This window comes from Paramacrobiotus metropolitanus, unplaced genomic scaffold, assembly GCF_019649055.1.
Source record: "Paramacrobiotus metropolitanus isolate TYO unplaced genomic scaffold, Prichtersi_v1.0 Parri_scaffold0000150, whole genome shotgun sequence".
NCBI lineage: Eukaryota > Metazoa > Tardigrada > Eutardigrada > Parachela > Macrobiotidae > Paramacrobiotus > Paramacrobiotus metropolitanus.
The window spans coordinates 237,323-253,608 of NW_026570370.1; the positions used below are offsets into that span (position 1 = coordinate 237,323).

At 44.8% G+C, this 16,286-nt stretch overlaps 2 protein-coding genes across 2 annotated transcripts; both read left to right on the top strand.

Annotated features, from left to right (window-relative positions):
* Positions 1 to 5,435: 5,435 nt before the first annotated feature.
* Positions 5,436 to 8,040, top strand: LOC129599606 (uncharacterized). The gene is made up of 3 exons (XM_055497887.1): positions 5,436 to 6,182; positions 6,552 to 7,360; positions 7,655 to 8,040. The coding sequence occupies exons 1-2, from the start codon at positions 5,895 to 5,897 to the stop codon at positions 6,981 to 6,983; spliced, it is 720 nt and encodes a 239-aa protein (XP_055353862.1). The 5' UTR covers positions 5,436 to 5,894; the 3' UTR covers positions 6,984 to 7,360; positions 7,655 to 8,040.
* A 2,058-nt stretch (positions 8,041 to 10,098) lies between these two features.
* Positions 10,099 to 13,926, top strand: LOC129599607 (uncharacterized). The gene is made up of 3 exons (XM_055497888.1): positions 10,099 to 10,821; positions 12,099 to 12,920; positions 13,595 to 13,926. The coding sequence occupies exons 1-3, from the start codon at positions 10,198 to 10,200 to the stop codon at positions 13,829 to 13,831; spliced, it is 1,683 nt and encodes a 560-aa protein (XP_055353863.1). The 5' UTR covers positions 10,099 to 10,197; the 3' UTR covers positions 13,832 to 13,926.
* Positions 13,927 to 16,286: the final 2,360 nt, after the last annotated feature.

The window sequence follows — 16,286 nt, forward strand, 5'->3', positions numbered from 1 at the left end:
TAGTAAAACTAAATCTTCAGGTGAAAATTCTTTCTGAACATGTTGTTCGTTGTAACGAGGGGCATTCTTGTCGTGTGCTGAGTTGATACGAAGTTTCGCTAATTCTTGTGCTGATTTCAACCATTTGTGAACTGTATCAACGTATTGCGGGATATCTTGAATTTCTTGTAATCCATCGTATTGCATTTGAAGGTCGAAGGGAAAAACAGGTTGACGTCCGTATAAAAGTTCAAAAGGCGAGAATTTAGTGGTTTCGTTCTTTGATGTGTTGATGCACCATACTAAAGATGGTACAAAGGCATCCCAATCACGGTGATTAGAGCTGGTGACGTAATGAGAAATCGCAACGCTGATGGTCCGATTCATTCTTTCAGTCAATCCATTCGTCTGTGGATGGTATGCTGTTGTGGTCGCGTGCTCTATGTCGAGGTAATTTAACAAATTATCCATGAGAGAATTACCGAAGTGTTTTCCACGGTCGGAAAGGAGTCTTCTAGGTGTTCCATGGCGGTAAACTATAAAATCAATTAAAAAATGTGCGGCGTTCGAGGCGGTTGCGGAGCGCACAGCTTTCGCTTCAACCCATTTCGTTAGGTGGTCTATTGCCACGATGAGGTAGGCGTTTCCTTTAGAACTTGTTGTGAACGGGCCAAGATAGTCGATTCCAACAGTATTGAACGGTCCTGAAACTGGTAGTGGTTGTAAGTATCCAGAAGGTTTACTGTTCGGCGACTTTGAAATCTGGCAGGACTTGCAGGAAGTTACATATTGAAAAACATCTTTAATGCAGTTTGTCCAGTAATACTTCTGATGAATTCTTTCGTAAGTACGGGAAACTCCAAAGTGTCCGGAGGTGTCGTGAGCGTTCTTTAGCACTGTCTCTTGTAGTGCTGCAGGCACAATAAGAAGGAAATTCATTCTGTTGTCGCGAAAAACAATACGGTAAAGGATCTCGTTCTTGATTACAAAATGCACTCTTCTCTGGCGATAATTTGTGGTAGTCGTATCTCCACGGAGGGTGTCAATAATCTTTGAACAATACAAGTCTTGCTGTTGCATTAAGGCGATGTTAAAAGATTCTAAGAAAAATAATGGAGTAGAAAGCTGGTGTTCAGGTGGGACGTCTATTGCGTCGTAAGGAAATCTTGACAAGCAGTCTGCCATATTGTTAATTTTTCCAGGTCTGTATCCAATTCACATGTTGTAAGGGCGTAATCTTAAGATCCATCTGGCTAGGCGTCCAGTTGGGTTTTTCGCTTTCAAGAGTCCAGTTAAGGCGTTGTGATCTGTTATTATGTCAAAGGTTTTTCCAGGGTTTCCGACGTAAGGATGAAAAATTTCTACGGCAAAAACTACGGCGGCCAGCTCTTGTTCGGTCGTGGAATAGTTCTTTTCTGATGCGGTGAGGCTTCTTGAGGCATAGGCTGTTGGCTGTACATTTCCATTGTTGTCCACTTGGTTGAGTACTGCGCCAAGTCCTAGCATTGAGGCGTCTGTTTCCAGAATGAGATTCTTATTCGGGTCGAAGTGTGCCAGTAGAGGCTTGCTGACCAATTTCTGTTTAAGGGTTTCAAAGGCAAATTGTTGTTCTTCAGTCCATAGAAACGGCTGGTCCTTTTGTGTGAGACGATTCAAAGGATTGGCAATGGGAGAAAAATCTTTAATAAATTTTCGATAACGATTGGCAGCGCCAAGGAACGAACGCAATGTCTTTAAGTCTGTCGGCACGGGAAACTTCTGTATAGTTGCTACTTTATTTGCATCAGGTGAGATTCCGTCAGGTGTTACTGTATGTCCAAGGAAGTTGAGTTTGTTGCATCCGAAATGGCATTTCGAAGGCTTTAGCATCAGGTTTGCATCGAGGAATTTTATTAAGACTTGTTCTAAATGATCCAGGTGATTTTCGAAAGAAGGGCTGTATACTTGAACATCGTCCAGGTAAACAATGACGAACTTGAACTTGAAATCTTTAAGTACTGTCCATTAGACGTGAGAATGTAGCCGGGGCATTACAGAGTCCAAATCTCATCACTTCAAATCTGTAGACTCCTTCCGGTGTAAGAAATGCTGTCTTGTCTTTAGAGTTTTCGTGCATTTCAACTTGAAGGTATCCTGAAAGAAGATCCAGGCCGGTAAACCATTTTGATCCTTGCAGTACGTCTAGACAATCATCAATCCTCGGAAGGGGAAGTGGCACGGAAGTCGATACATAGACGGAGTTCTATATCTTTCTTCGGTACTAGAACAATGTTACACGCCCATTCGGAGTTGCAGGGAGTTATTATCTTTTCTTCTATCCATTGTTGTACTTGCTTGTTGATGAATTCGCGTTGCCACGGGGCATGGCGTCGTAAGGCTTGGTGCACAGGAGGGTTTGATCCGGTGTCGATTACGTGCTTGATTTTGTTGGTTCTTCCAACTTTCTTTTCTTTCGAGGGGAATAGTGTACGGTACTTATATAGTAATTGAAGCATCTGATGACGTTGGGACTGGGACATATCTTTGCCGAAATTAAATTGATTAGAAAATTCTTCCATGGAGACGTCTTGTGATTCCGGAGAGGCATCTTGTAGCAGGTCAGTGGGGCTAATAAACTTCTCATCTTTAAATTCTGTATGTGGATCCACTTGTATATCTGTTCGTGCACGTGCTGCCATGTTGCCGAGGCCGGGAACGGGAGCTGCAGACTCATTCCGGCTTGTATCCAGTTTACGATGAACGCTCACGGTTGAACCGGCATTGTTGATGGGAGGTTGCGCGCTTAATGTCGATTCAAGGCCACGAAGGTTCAAGGTTGAACTAGGCAATATACTGTATGAAGTGGGTATGCGTACGCAGGCGACAGGAACAGATTCTTGATTCTCCGGGTTGACCAGCTGGCTGTTCACAAAACTTAATAGGAACGGAGTAGTAATTAAATAATCATTGCTCAATAATAAATCAAAAGGAAAATTGTGTAGGATTGCTACGGTTAGTTCGGCATTAAATCCTAATAATTGAATGTCCATGCGGCATGCTTCTATTGGTCGCACTATTGTATTAGAAACTGTCCCAAGCGAAGGTCCATTATAATTCATTCGAGTAAATAAATACTTTGATGCAACACGATCACTGATTAAAGAAATACCAGACCCAGTGTCTATAATAGCGATGAGTGGCTCATTGTTAATGAAAAGGTTAAATGATAAAGCGCCTGTATAGAAATGACAGATAGGTATTAGTGACTTACGATCCACAGCTTCGTGAGCCAGGAAGCTGTGGTATTCAGTTTAAATATTGCGGAGCCGGCAAAGCATGAACGGTTGGCTGATGCAGCATGTTGGCATACGACGGCTGAATATTCCTTTGGACTTGATTATTTTTATTTCGTTGCCGGCATTCATCAATGGTGTGGTTGGTACGCTTGCAGTAATTACAGAACTTTCGTGTGTATCCTCTCTGTCCTCTAAAGTTTCCTCCTCCGCCTCTGCCGAAACGACGGTTCATATAAGGTCTGGATCCGTTCAATGTCATCCTCTCAATTGCTCTCTCAATCGCAGGTAGGCGTTCATCCATATTTGGATTGCTGTGGCGTGAATCAGCACTGTTATTGAATAAGGCGGCAATGACAGGATTCTTCACACAGTCGGTAACTTCTCTTTCCCACTGCTTAGTCTGATATGCCTTCTCTCTCACTACCTCTTTCAGCTTAATGAGGAATTCGTTCGGCGTAGATGGCATATTGCTTACAAATCCTGAATTCAGTTGCGGCGGCAGTCCATCGAACAGCTTATTCACAACTTCGCGTTCGGTCGGCGAGTCAGAAATAGAGTTGAGGTATCGCATTACATTGGCGTAGTAGTCGTTGGGATTACCAGCGTACGTAAGTGAGCGCTTGGTGTCTTTAGCCAAGTCGTAATCGAACAGCTGTTTAGCGAAGGCATCGCGTAGCAGCTTCTTCATTTCTGTCCATGTCCCTTCAGCAGGCAGCGCGTTGTATATGCGCAGGGCAGTGCCATTGAATGCACGGTACAGATTATTAAATGCGTCTTCGTTAGTCCAGTCGTGCTGTTTAATGCAGATTTCGTACTTTAATAACCAATCCTCGAAATCTTCGTCTTCTTTGTTTGCAAACTGTGGTAACTCTTTAGTTGGCACTTTCTTCTTATGCGTCTCAGAAATACCTTTAATGATGTCAGTCGCACCGGCACCGTTCTCTGCTAACTTCCGAATCTCCTGCAGTTGCTGTTGCAAGTAATCGGTGGTGGCCATTTGCGCACGGATGGCATTCGCGTGGTTAACGAGTGTCCTCATCTTTAGTCATTTTGTTGTTGAATTCACGATAACGCTTTGACAACAGTTCGAAAAACGATGTTTCTTGTGGTTGGATATAAGGTGGACTTTCTGGACGAGGTGGTGGTTCAGGTATTGGGTCGAAGAAGAGACGTGGATTAGTTACTTCTTCTTGTTGGTTCTCTTCGTTTGCTTCGTTCGCTTTTTGCGGCTGGATGGCTTTGGCTGGGCGGTTTGCTCGTTCAAGGGCGGCGTACTGATCGTGAATTGGTATAGCTGGTAAATGGAGTCGAGAACGAGTGGATATCCCTGGGGGTTGTTGCGGCAAATCAACTCGAAGAATTGTTCGATTTGGTGAGTCGTCACGTTCGCTAGCGGATGATTTGTCGTTGGAGAAGTATTCTTCTTCCCGGAACTGGGCTTCTTCTTTTGCGGCATCTATGTTAGACATTAGCTGCGTAGCGTACGTACCGGTTTACGGCATAACAATCGCTGGTGGAGAGGGTTGCAAGGTGTCCAAGTAATCCGAAATACGTAAATAAATTGTGGAAAGGTCACAAAAGTATCGCGGTATGTATAGATACTTTAAAGAACAAAGTTTATCATGGGCGCTCGTGTTAACTGAGTAAAACAGTCAACGGCCCTGGAGCCACCAAGTTGTTACGTGCTTGTTTCGTAAAGGCGCGGATGTTACTGTGAGCTTTAATGATAGTAATAAGCTAAAGGATACAAATGTCAGCCGGCGCTTTATAAGCTGAGCTGAGTTCCAAAACACATATAAATAGATTAGGGCAGGCGCAAGAACGATACTTCTATGATGTACATATAAGGAGACATTATTATTAGTTAAGCTAATGTATACTCGTAGCAGTATTTTGTAAGACACAGTATTATAGCATGGCTAGCCGTTTCATCGCGCCCAGTGTAGAAAACTGCGGTATGTACAGTTTATTCATCACTTGCCACGCAGTCAGCAGTAGCACGCGCTGCCGGCTGCACTGTCACAAATGCCGGTATGTATAAAAATGCCGCGAGCAGCTCGCTGCTGTAGCACTATCGGGAACGCTTGAAGTGCTGTCTGTATATATACAGGTAATAATCGCGCACAGACGCTGTAAAGCAGCACTGTTTCTTCACAGTTTATAACGATCGCAGTGCAAACGCAGTCTTTACTTCGGTCCCTTAATCACTTACAGGAGACGCGAAGCTGTTTGGCAGGCCTTCTTCTGTAAATACCAAAAACGGCTCAGCGCTCTGCCGGTTCTGCGAGGGAACTGTATCTGTATGAAGATATTAAACGATCGACGTATGTGTGGAATGCGGTGGATGTGGAGGTTGAATGACTCTTGCAGCACGGACATGTAATTGGACTGAAAAAGGTCCAGAGACGCCGGCCGCGTCTAATTATTGATTTCGGTTGTCAGTCTCAGCAGTCGACTCTGGCGGATTATGGGAAGGTTTTCGATTGCTCGCAACAAGCAGAAGATAATGCCGACTATCAGAATCCCCTACTCACCAAGGTGGCGCTTCTGTGCACCCATCCCGACCAGCCATGGAAATGGTATCCCGTCAATGTAGTTAAGGGCCAGATTGCGGAGGGTAAATACGCTTTGGTGGAGGCAATGCTTGGCCCGCATCCCGTCCGCGAACTGTTGCCCTCCATTCAAATTCGACCGCGTCTATCGCTCGAGGCGCTCGAAATGAGAACTCTGCAGCCCGGTCATTTCCAAATTAGAACATGCAGCGCTGCCAGAAAAAACCGGCAGAAGCGGAAGCACAATAGGCCAGCCAGATTCCCTCGTGGGGATGTTGAGCGGATATCACGTGCTTGCTTGTTGTTATCGGGTTTGGATGAGACTGTTCGCTACCTCCAACGGAAGCCTCATAAGTCGCTGACAACAAGCGACGCAGTAAGTCTGCAGTTGTTTTCCGCGCATTTCTTTGTGCAAAATTTTTTTTATATCACTAATACAGGCATTTGAATAATAATAATTGTATTATTTCCGTCGAACTACCAGTACAACAGACCAGCTGAGCAAAAACCCGTCGACAAAACGGAATATTTCTTCGTTCAAACGATGAAACCAAGTTTTGTGCGACAGAGGCGTACTAACTCTTACAATACATATACACGCTCTGTACGGATTCAAGTTCACGCGGTTACGCTCTGGCCTTTGAGTAATAGTATTCCTTTGACGGAAATCATGCTGTCCCAAAATCTTTTTTCAAAGCTGCAAGATAAAAAAGCTTTTGCAAATGCAGCGCTGTGTTTAATGTAGGTGCAACTACGGTTGGAACTGGAGAAACGGCTGACCCTGGAAGCCGACTCCGAGTTGCAGCTAACGACGAACGAAGCCGACTCGGACGGCATCAGTCTGTCGCTGCCACCGGAACTGTTGACTGAGATCTTCCTCTCACTGGACACCATCGAGCGGCAGCGCTTGCGGCGTACCTGCTGTCTGTGGGAGGAGATTCTCACGTCGCCTGTACTGGCTCAAGACGTAAGACAAGACTCAAGACATTCGCAACCCGGCTTTTCCGGCCGGGTGGCGAATGACTGGAGCGCGGATTTCGCATTGCACGGCTGCATCATCAAGTGCATGACCGCCGCTACGCGAACTGTCTGTCTGCGCGACAGAAAAGTGGAACATGATAATAGCATGGAGCAGGAGCGCTGCCTGGCGGCCGGTCAGGCGATGGTATCAATCTAAGAAGCGCTGGAAGCAACCGGTGCCGGTCTGCACCGGTTGATCCTCTATCAGCGATCGATATCCATCAAAACGTTCGATCGCACCTTGCTGGAGCATTTGGACAGCGTCGTCGTTCTATATTCCAGCTTGGCGACCTGTTGTAAGCGAGTCATTTGGAAGGACTATGAATTACACTTTGATGATGCGCAGATGGAAATCCGCATTCCCTGTGCCGTCCTCGATTTGCGCCATGTCGATGCGGCACAAATTTGGGATTGTTTGAACAGCACCTCACTAGCAGCGATCCGTTGGACATGGAGGTTCTGGAGTATGTGACCAATGAATTTATTGCCAGGAAGGTAACCAATGTCTTCGACAAGCTGGTCGAGGCAGTTCTGGTGAGTGGTCTCTTATCTGAAACCTGTTGTTTATATCGCAGCCGTGTCATAGGTAGTGTGACGTAATGTCACAACTTCACAATAATCACGGGGAACCAAGGGATTTCCATGCCTCTGGACATGATAGGCGCAAAAAAACACGAGTAATTCAGAATTTGCAGCTCAAAATCAGAGACTAACAAACAGACTGTAAAAGCTGAAAATTCATGCAATAATAGGGCATTTGTGTGGAGATGAACCAATGGCATATACAGTTATTGAAATCAATACCGCTAACCCTGTTATTTCCTGTAGCTGCTGGACGCGTTCCAAAGGCCAGACCCGCATTCCTCCGGGCGCTGTTATCGTCAGCAGTGGTCGTTGGCAGATCTGGACAGCTTGGATGTGAGGAAACTGAGCAAGTTCTGTCAGTATGCGTGGGCTGCTTTCATTTCAAGATTGGACTTCGTGTCTTAGACTTTGTATCTTAGAATGGGGTTAGCAATTGCTGTGCAGCGTGCGGTATGACAATTATTAAATTCAAAAGGCGCAATGGATTCGCTTTCTTTCAGTATGCTTTTGTCAGTTCTGTAATACCGTTTCGCAATATCTGTTCTCAGTCAGTTGCAATTATGGGAAATGTGAACGATTTTCCCGCATTTCGTGATTGATCTTGTACCTGATTACTGGAGGACGCTGAAGACCTTAACCGTTCCTGTTTGCGTCATTTCAGATTCGCAGTGAAAAATCAAAAATGCACACTTGAATACAAGGATTACGAGGCTTGGCATTTATTACATCCAGGCGAAAATGAATACACGTATGTGGCCGGCAAAACTGTTAACATGTTACTATGTGAATGGTATACTACTAAAGATATAATACTAAAATAATACTATGGCTTTTTTTATATGGCTCCCGGATATGTTGAATGGCTGGGATACATTCAGCACAACGATAATTTTATCGTTAGTCCCCGAAAGCTCTCACGAATCACTACCGACATATATCTGTACATGTACTTACGTACCGGTAAATGCGGCGACTTGTCTGCACGGGCCAAGGTAACAAAATGCCATTCCCAGTTTACAACAGTTTAGCTCATTGGTGAAACGTGTAAAGATGAGACGCACGTACAGGACTCGGTAGTACTTGGTACATCTTCAAATTAACGTGAAAAGTTACCGGTCCAATCTCAATCTATCACACGAGTATTTACTAAGCTCATAACTTATTTCTGTTTTATTAGATATGCCGTTCGCCAGTTATTTAGCTTAATGTTGGTACTCATTAATTAATTAACAGATAATTTATTTTTTCAATTATCATGTGACATATGGTAGTATTTAGAAATTAAACTTCGGTTGGTCAGAAGCTTTATGCACCGGCAAATAGATAATCGTTTCCCTGATTATATTATAATGTTTTTTTCGAGTGATATAGGAACAATAACAATAAAAAGACTTTCTGGTCGAACAGCCATTCAACAATATGGCTGACCGTGCACAGTTTGGTGCACAAGTAACTTGGCGCAGCCCATTCCGACCCTGCTACATACCGACCGGAAGTTGCAAATGTTTTCAGTTTTAAATTCAGCAATGAGTCTGTGGACGATGAATTAATGCGCACAAGCTAACTACAACCAGGGCCTATCAAATGGAAACAGATTCGAGTAAATCGGACTGTAACAAAGTTATGTACGAAGTAATTTGCTCCATGTCGCACAGGCAACCACCTTTCCCACACTGTAGAAAAGCGCTGCTGTCATGCCGAAGTGGTGCAATTTGCACCTAGCCTTCAAATTTTAAACTACTGCAGATAAATTTTGAAAAAATTAATTTAAGTTCGATAAATTATTGTTAATCTATGGTATGAATTTCAACTTCCACAAAAAATTCCTGGATACCCCGGGCATTGCCAGGTTAATGAGATTATACGAGAACGGTTCGGGTGGTCCCAGTACGGGCGATTTTTAGAAGCAAAACTTAACAGTAGTGTTTCTGAAAATGCATCAAACCGGCAGTCTGCATACATTGTTCTTTGCTATCTCAGAAGAAGGTTTTCAGAAACCATTGTGCCATTTCCGCCCCCTATGAACTGCGTTTGAGTTTTTCACCCAAAAAATTCCATTCCTTATTTGACCACCGAAATTTCCTTTCCCGTTTTGACCAAAAAACATTCCTTCCTTTTGATGACCATGAAATTTCCTTCCTTCTTTATTCCGTTCTCTTTTTGACCAAAATACAGTACATTCCTTCCTTTATTAGTTTATTTATTCCCTCCTCTTTTCGACCTTGGCCGCTGCGCGCACCCATCCTTGGCCACCGCATCCATCATATTCTTCTGAGACGGCAAAAGCACAGCCAGAGCAAGCCCAAGACCGAGGAAGATGGCAGAGTAAATAAATTAAATTAAGTAATTTTCTTTAAGTTTTTGTACAATATAGAAGTGTAACCAGGTCAGAAATCAATTGACAACAGGGAGAAAAGTGCTCGTAATACTTGCCGAAAATATCTGGACAGCGGTACGCAATGAACGAATGTAATAGTGGATAGCGGACAAGCCACATGCGCCCCAGTCAGTGGTTACGTTACAGCCACTGTCAGCCAGTGGGATCAGCGCCAAGCGCTGATCTGGCACATGCGTAGAAAACAAGATTGCTCTTCACTCAGAACATTTCGTAGTTCCTAGATACTCATTTTTACATGATAGGGCCCAAGGTATGCTTGCCTGTTTTCTTCGGGTTCACGACTTAAAAACTTACTATCAAATTATCTTTGGCAGACTAAAGACTGTCACAGCACGAGCTTCTTTGCTTTCTGTCACGGCCTCACAATCAGAGACTTCGATAGTTGAGAATGTATCTGTACGAAGATGGTGAACGGTCTGTGTATACATGGAACGCTGTGGACGTAGAGATTGACGGTCTGCTACAGCACGGCCACGTTATCGGCCTGGAAGAAACCCCAGGAAGTCCGCCGCGCCTGGTTGTCGATTTCGCGTGCCCGACACAGCGATCCGTGCCAGTGGAATACGAGAGGGTTGTCGCCTGCTCCGCCGATCACTACCGTCTTACACCCGCGGGATCCGATGTGGAGGTGCTGCTGTTCGAACACCCCCATCGTCCCTGGAAATGGTTTCCCGGGACAGTTCTCATTGACAGCTTTACGTACTTAAGTAGATGCGCCAAGCTGGTAGAGGTGCAGACAGATGGACATGGTATGCGCGAGCTCCTTCCCAGGCACCAGGTTCGCCGCCCTTTTTCCTTGGAAGAAATCCAACAAAGGCGTCTTCAACCGGGACATTTCGTACTGCGAACGTGTGGTCTGCCCGACGGTTTTTGGGCCTTGAAGCGGTCGTTGACAGAACAATGGATCAAGGAACTTCAACACGAGTTCCAGCTCTGGGTGACATCCATTCTCAGTGGGGAAATGCACTACCTGCAACAACGCGACGTTCGTCCCTTGACGGCTGAAGATGCAGTAAGTGGGAAATTTGAAGGGGTATCGGGTATCCCCGCGTCAAAGCACACCCGTAACACTGAGTTAAAAAAAGTTCTGAAAAAAGGGTACATTGGGAAGTTTTTTTGGCGACAATTCTACGTATTACTACCCTCATTGGTGCGAGTTTCACCAACCCCCCTCGAAACCAGCGTTTCGCTCGCCACTTTTAGGGTTGTTAATTTAAGTTATTTCGGTTCCGTCTATTAATTTTAGCATCATGGAGTTGGCAAAGTTCTTAAAAACCTCAAAATAATTGTTATGAAAAATGTTTTAGTCAAGCAGGAACTTGTAAGTATAACGGGTTGTCTGTTGAAATTTTTCTCGATCTATCGTTTGACACGTCGGCCATGGGAGCGATCCAAATCGTTCTAGCCGTGATAGTTGCAGTTATGAATGACAAAACTTCCATGTAAAGAATGCAACGTTTTCCTTACGCAATTGCGCACTTTATTTTGAAGAAACTTCAACTTAACTTGTGAACTTAAAGAGGGGGCAGCGAAATTGACATACCTATCTGTACCCTAGCCAATATACCACGGACTAACTGTTGAGCATCTAAGGCGATCATCCTTTCGATGCGAAAAGCTGGCCCTGCAAAAGCCCCGCGAGCGTTAGCGGGTTTGATGCTGCTATTGGCTATCGTGCCTCTGTACTCGAAGGAGCTTGGTGACCGAACGCTTGAGCAAGCGTCTTTAACAACAGGTCATCCCATGTAAATACAACCCTGTGATGGCCTCCTAAGAGTAGGTAGTTGCCAGAACAGCCGTATGTTTCCGGTTAGTCTGCTTCTAAACAGCTAGTTTTAAGCACTCCCCTCCCGAGCCATATATAGATCCACTCGGATTCTTAATAAAGTTTTACCAAAATGAAGTTTGTTTTCTGAACTGATTGGTTCTCATATTCGAAACGTCGGTTGTAACCGGCAGATCTATCGACCTGTTCACTGTGGCGAGCCCGGCAGGAAAGTGGTTTTCCTCCCATAGATCTGCCGAACTGCTCCCACAGTTCTGACGACCCGACCCTTTCCTGCCGGGCTCGCCAACAGTCAGCAGGTCTATGGATCTGCCGGCTACAGTCGCGCTCATAAATTCGCAACATAAGCGATACAGGACATTGACAGATTTTCAGGAACAGAGTTACGTAATTACAGAATTTTAGATACCCTGCGCTATTTGATAGAAGCGAGAGTATATTCCAGACTGATCGAAAGGCGATCAAATCCGAAGTTTTTCAGGCTATTTATTTCATTGAAACAGGAGAGATGCTTAAAAAACGAGCGACGGAACTTCCGACACGAGCTTAAGCGCTTGCGTTCTAAAGATGTTGAAAAAGTGCTCGACGAGCCCCAGGACGAAACACGATTCGACGCCGGCAGTCGCGGTTTGCCGTTTGAAGTGCTGAAGGAGGTCTTCCATTCACTGGACACCATGGACCGACAGTGCTGCCGACGCACCTGTCATCTGTGGGAAGCCTTGCTCTCTACCGCCGAGCTGCGCGCCGAGGTTCGTGTGTCGTTGGCACGAATAAGTTTTTGGTCACCACGAATTCAGTACGCGGTATTCGGCTGCATCATGAAGCACATCACGCCGGCCACCCGCACCGTCGTTGTTTGTCAGCATTCATTGGAGAGCGTCGATCTGCAGCGGTTCAGGTATGACGATCAACCGTTGACCTTCCTTGAGAAAACGTTGAATGACGTCGGCGTCCGTATCGACCGTTTGATCCTGTACCGGCGAACGACAACCATCAACTTCTATTTAAATGAGCCGTTGAAACTGAGAGTGATGTTTGCGATGATAGCCGCTCAGCATACACGGCTAGCGTCCTCTTGCGGACGCGTGATATGGAAAGATTATGCGGTGAAATGGAAATCGTGCTGCCATAAGAGCGTCATGGAATGCTGCGTTCCGTCTGTGGTCTTCATCTTGGGAAACGATGCCAGCGCCGCCAAAGTGCAGATCTGGGATGTGTGCGAGAGGCATCTGTGTGACACCAAGCCAGCGATAGACGTTGAACGCATTGCCAACTGCACCACGCATCTGATTATTACCGAAACGAGAGCCAATCAAGTGAAACAGGTAACTTTGTCTTATGTATCTACTTGTGTCAAGATTCAGTTTAATATCAGAACGATGCCGCTAGAGCGTCACATTTCGAAATGCTTTTCACCTCTGCGAAGGAATTAGTAGTTCTGTGCAGTGGAAACCTATCAAAGGACGTTGGTAATTGTGAAGCCACCGTATTGACTGGGATTTGACATTACCGGAATTAATTCAAGCATCTGTAGAAACTGTGACCTTTTATTCTGGTGAAAAAGGCCATAATAATGGTTTTCCCGTACATACCGGTTTTTGCGCTTGTGATATCACAAAAAATTGTTTACACATGATAACTGGCCCTTTAGCTAAGCGAGTGGACATTTGGCCTAAATGAGCTGTAAGGGTCTGCTCTTACCTAAGCGCTCCATCCTGCTTTCCTTACCATAATCTATCTTTTCAAACTCAGCGTGCGTTTTAATGCATTGCGATACGCTGAAACTTACTTAAAACTTTGATATTTAAAACCGTCAAGCATCTGAACTCAGTTTTCAGCCTGCGAAACGCACTGGTTATGCGTAATTGTTAGTGTACGAAGCGTCGTCCGTATGCAGCCTGAAAACCCATTTTGAATAACATTCGCTTCTGCTGTAAATAATTGTAAAAAATTTACTACGTGTTACAATGACGCGCTCATTGAGTTGGGTGTTCTGCAGATTTTGAAGGATTATCAAACCTGCGATCCACGTCCATCGGCGCATTACCGTGGTTACAAATGGACACTGTCAAATGTGGCCGGCGTTGACGTCCGCAAGCTGAACAAATTCTGCTTGCATGTCTTGTGGCACCGGATGCGGCGCTGGCGTTTGACATCCACGGATCAGGGTACTGTGCAGAATGCGATTCAAGAGTCAGTTCCGAGTTCAAAGAGGAGTGAAGAAGAAGCCGATTGACCTTGTCTAGCGAACTGATTAGTTTGTTGTGTAGTTGCTTCTGACAGAACAGTAGGGTAACCGTTTCGTTTTGACTGACTGGGATAGTTTCCTCGCAGTGCTGTATGGTTTCGAGTATTGTATTGTCGTTTCTGTTATGATTTAACGCACGTGTAATTTCTCGAGATTTTGATTCTTTAGCTACCATTTGTTTTCGGCAGACAGTAAAATTTCACTACACGGGTCCTATTAATTGCTGAGTGCCAATGGCGAATATATGTACCGACCGAATAGCCGAAACAAATCAATCGCTCGGCACTTTCGTTTCTACATGTTTTAAATGGCTACATGACACTTGGTACTCGTCGCTGGTGATAGCATACTACAACGTAGACTAAAACGCTACGTACTGGATTGCCTTTCCGGCGGCCCAGTCGCCAAACTATCCGTAACTGTAATCACTATGATGGTGTAGAAATAACGAGGATAAAGGGAACGCAACAACAACAGGTTTTGGCAGTAGTTTAATAACGTTCGGTCGTTCGATCGTTCGTAAGAAGTCGTTAGAATGGAATTGAATCCCTTTTGTAAACAGTAACAGACTGCCATTTTATAGGCGAAGAAACAATGAGTGTTTAGGTAAGGCTAAATGAAATGGGATAGGTTTTTTGATTTAAGATTACACTCACACAGTTAGTTACTCATACTATACTCGTACATTGATTAGTCACGTACACATTAACGCTATAATACTCAGGATGTATTTCGAAAATGTTTGAATGACTGGCGATTTTTAAATTTTGTTAAGTTGTCATGCAGCGGATTTATCGTTGTGATTCATTTTCAGTGTTTCACAAAAAAACTCACGTTATTTGCAGAAGCGCTCCATGACCTTTTATTATCCGTCAAATTTTACGAATAGCCACTGTTCAGTTAAGTAATCTCCAGGGTATAGAGAGTTGCCATTATTGCCTCGTGATAAATAAATTTGAACTATAGCCGTGTGGGAGCTATCAGCTGGTATCCTGTAGGATCAAAACATCCGATATTTTTAAGCGCCCGGCCACGGTCAGGAGCTGATTATATGCAACAAAAAATGCGAAAACATCCATCTGTTTCCAAGCAGAACCTTTTCAGAACATACTGGCGCACTTTCCAGTTACGGCAGTATTGCAAGCAGAACTACGTTTTACAAGGGCATGCATTGCCTCGATGCGGTTAGCGAAGCCCTTTTCGAGAGGTGGACTTGCTGCATCGAAGCAGATCCTGTTCGAATATAGGACTTACCCTAAGCCTTACGTTTTCTTTTGAGCTGTGATAACGCATTCTGTACTCACCTGTTCTATTCATTCATTTCAGTTTGCGCTGTGACCGATATCCGGTTTACATAATACAAACGAAATTTAAGATAGCAATGACACGAAATGAACCGCAACTCCGCAGGCAGACAGTCGTGTTGGAAATCAATGCCAGTTCATCTTAATCGCACTTTAATTTTGATTGCGGGTCATGGCGAGTACGCCAGCAAAAGTTTTTCGCACTTAGGCTAACTGAAACGCTGAAATAATCCATTAAATCTGGTTTAAGCAAACAACATTTTGACTAAATCGAACAGCACTTTGCCCAGACATTAATTACGATGCATTTGTTCTTCAAAACTTCCGGAGTGGCCAGTTTGAATGCGGTGGACGTGCTGGCTGACGACGGTCAGCTGCAGCATGCACTGGTCGTCAATGTCACGGATAATGGCTACGTCCTGGATTTCGACTATCCCGGACACCGTGCACAGTTTATGGATCATTGCTCACTCGGGAACGTCTTTCATCGAATTTGAGACGTACCTACTTCGATCGAGGTTTTCAGGAATCTTGTCAGGGCGCTGCAGAAGGCAGCGCGTGCGGGTTCCAGCGAGAAAATTCAGGCTTTAACGCGAACAGCGGCGGATCAACCGTGGACATGGTATCCAGCCAAGTTTCTTGTTCCCCGCATGTTCGGCACAACGTGCGTTTTCATTGAAGTGCAGTGCGGCGCACTGACCGTACAGGAATGGGTTCCCATCCAGTCGGTCCGAATTGTGCCGACGAAGAGCGCTTTACTGGAGCGCACCGTTCGCTCTGGTGATTTCGTGGTTGAATCTTACACATTAACGGCGCCGTATACAGACGATGGACCGATGTCGGCTTCGCTGTGGAATATTTGGAAGAAGAATTTGGCCGAACGAAAGGCGTATCCTGTGTCCCACATTGGAAAAGCATTGGCGTGCGTGCATAGGCAGAATCACAGGGAGATGAATGGCTTTTACGCGGTAAGAATAAGCACAGGGCTGACAAGTGAGGCCTGAATGGCTAAAATATCTTAAAATTTGTTTTTGGTGTAGCGATGTTTATCAAGTTGACAGATGCACTGCAGGTTTAAAAAAAACAGTATTATTTTCACACAGTATTATTGTCACACGGAGGCGGCTTTTCTTCTTCTA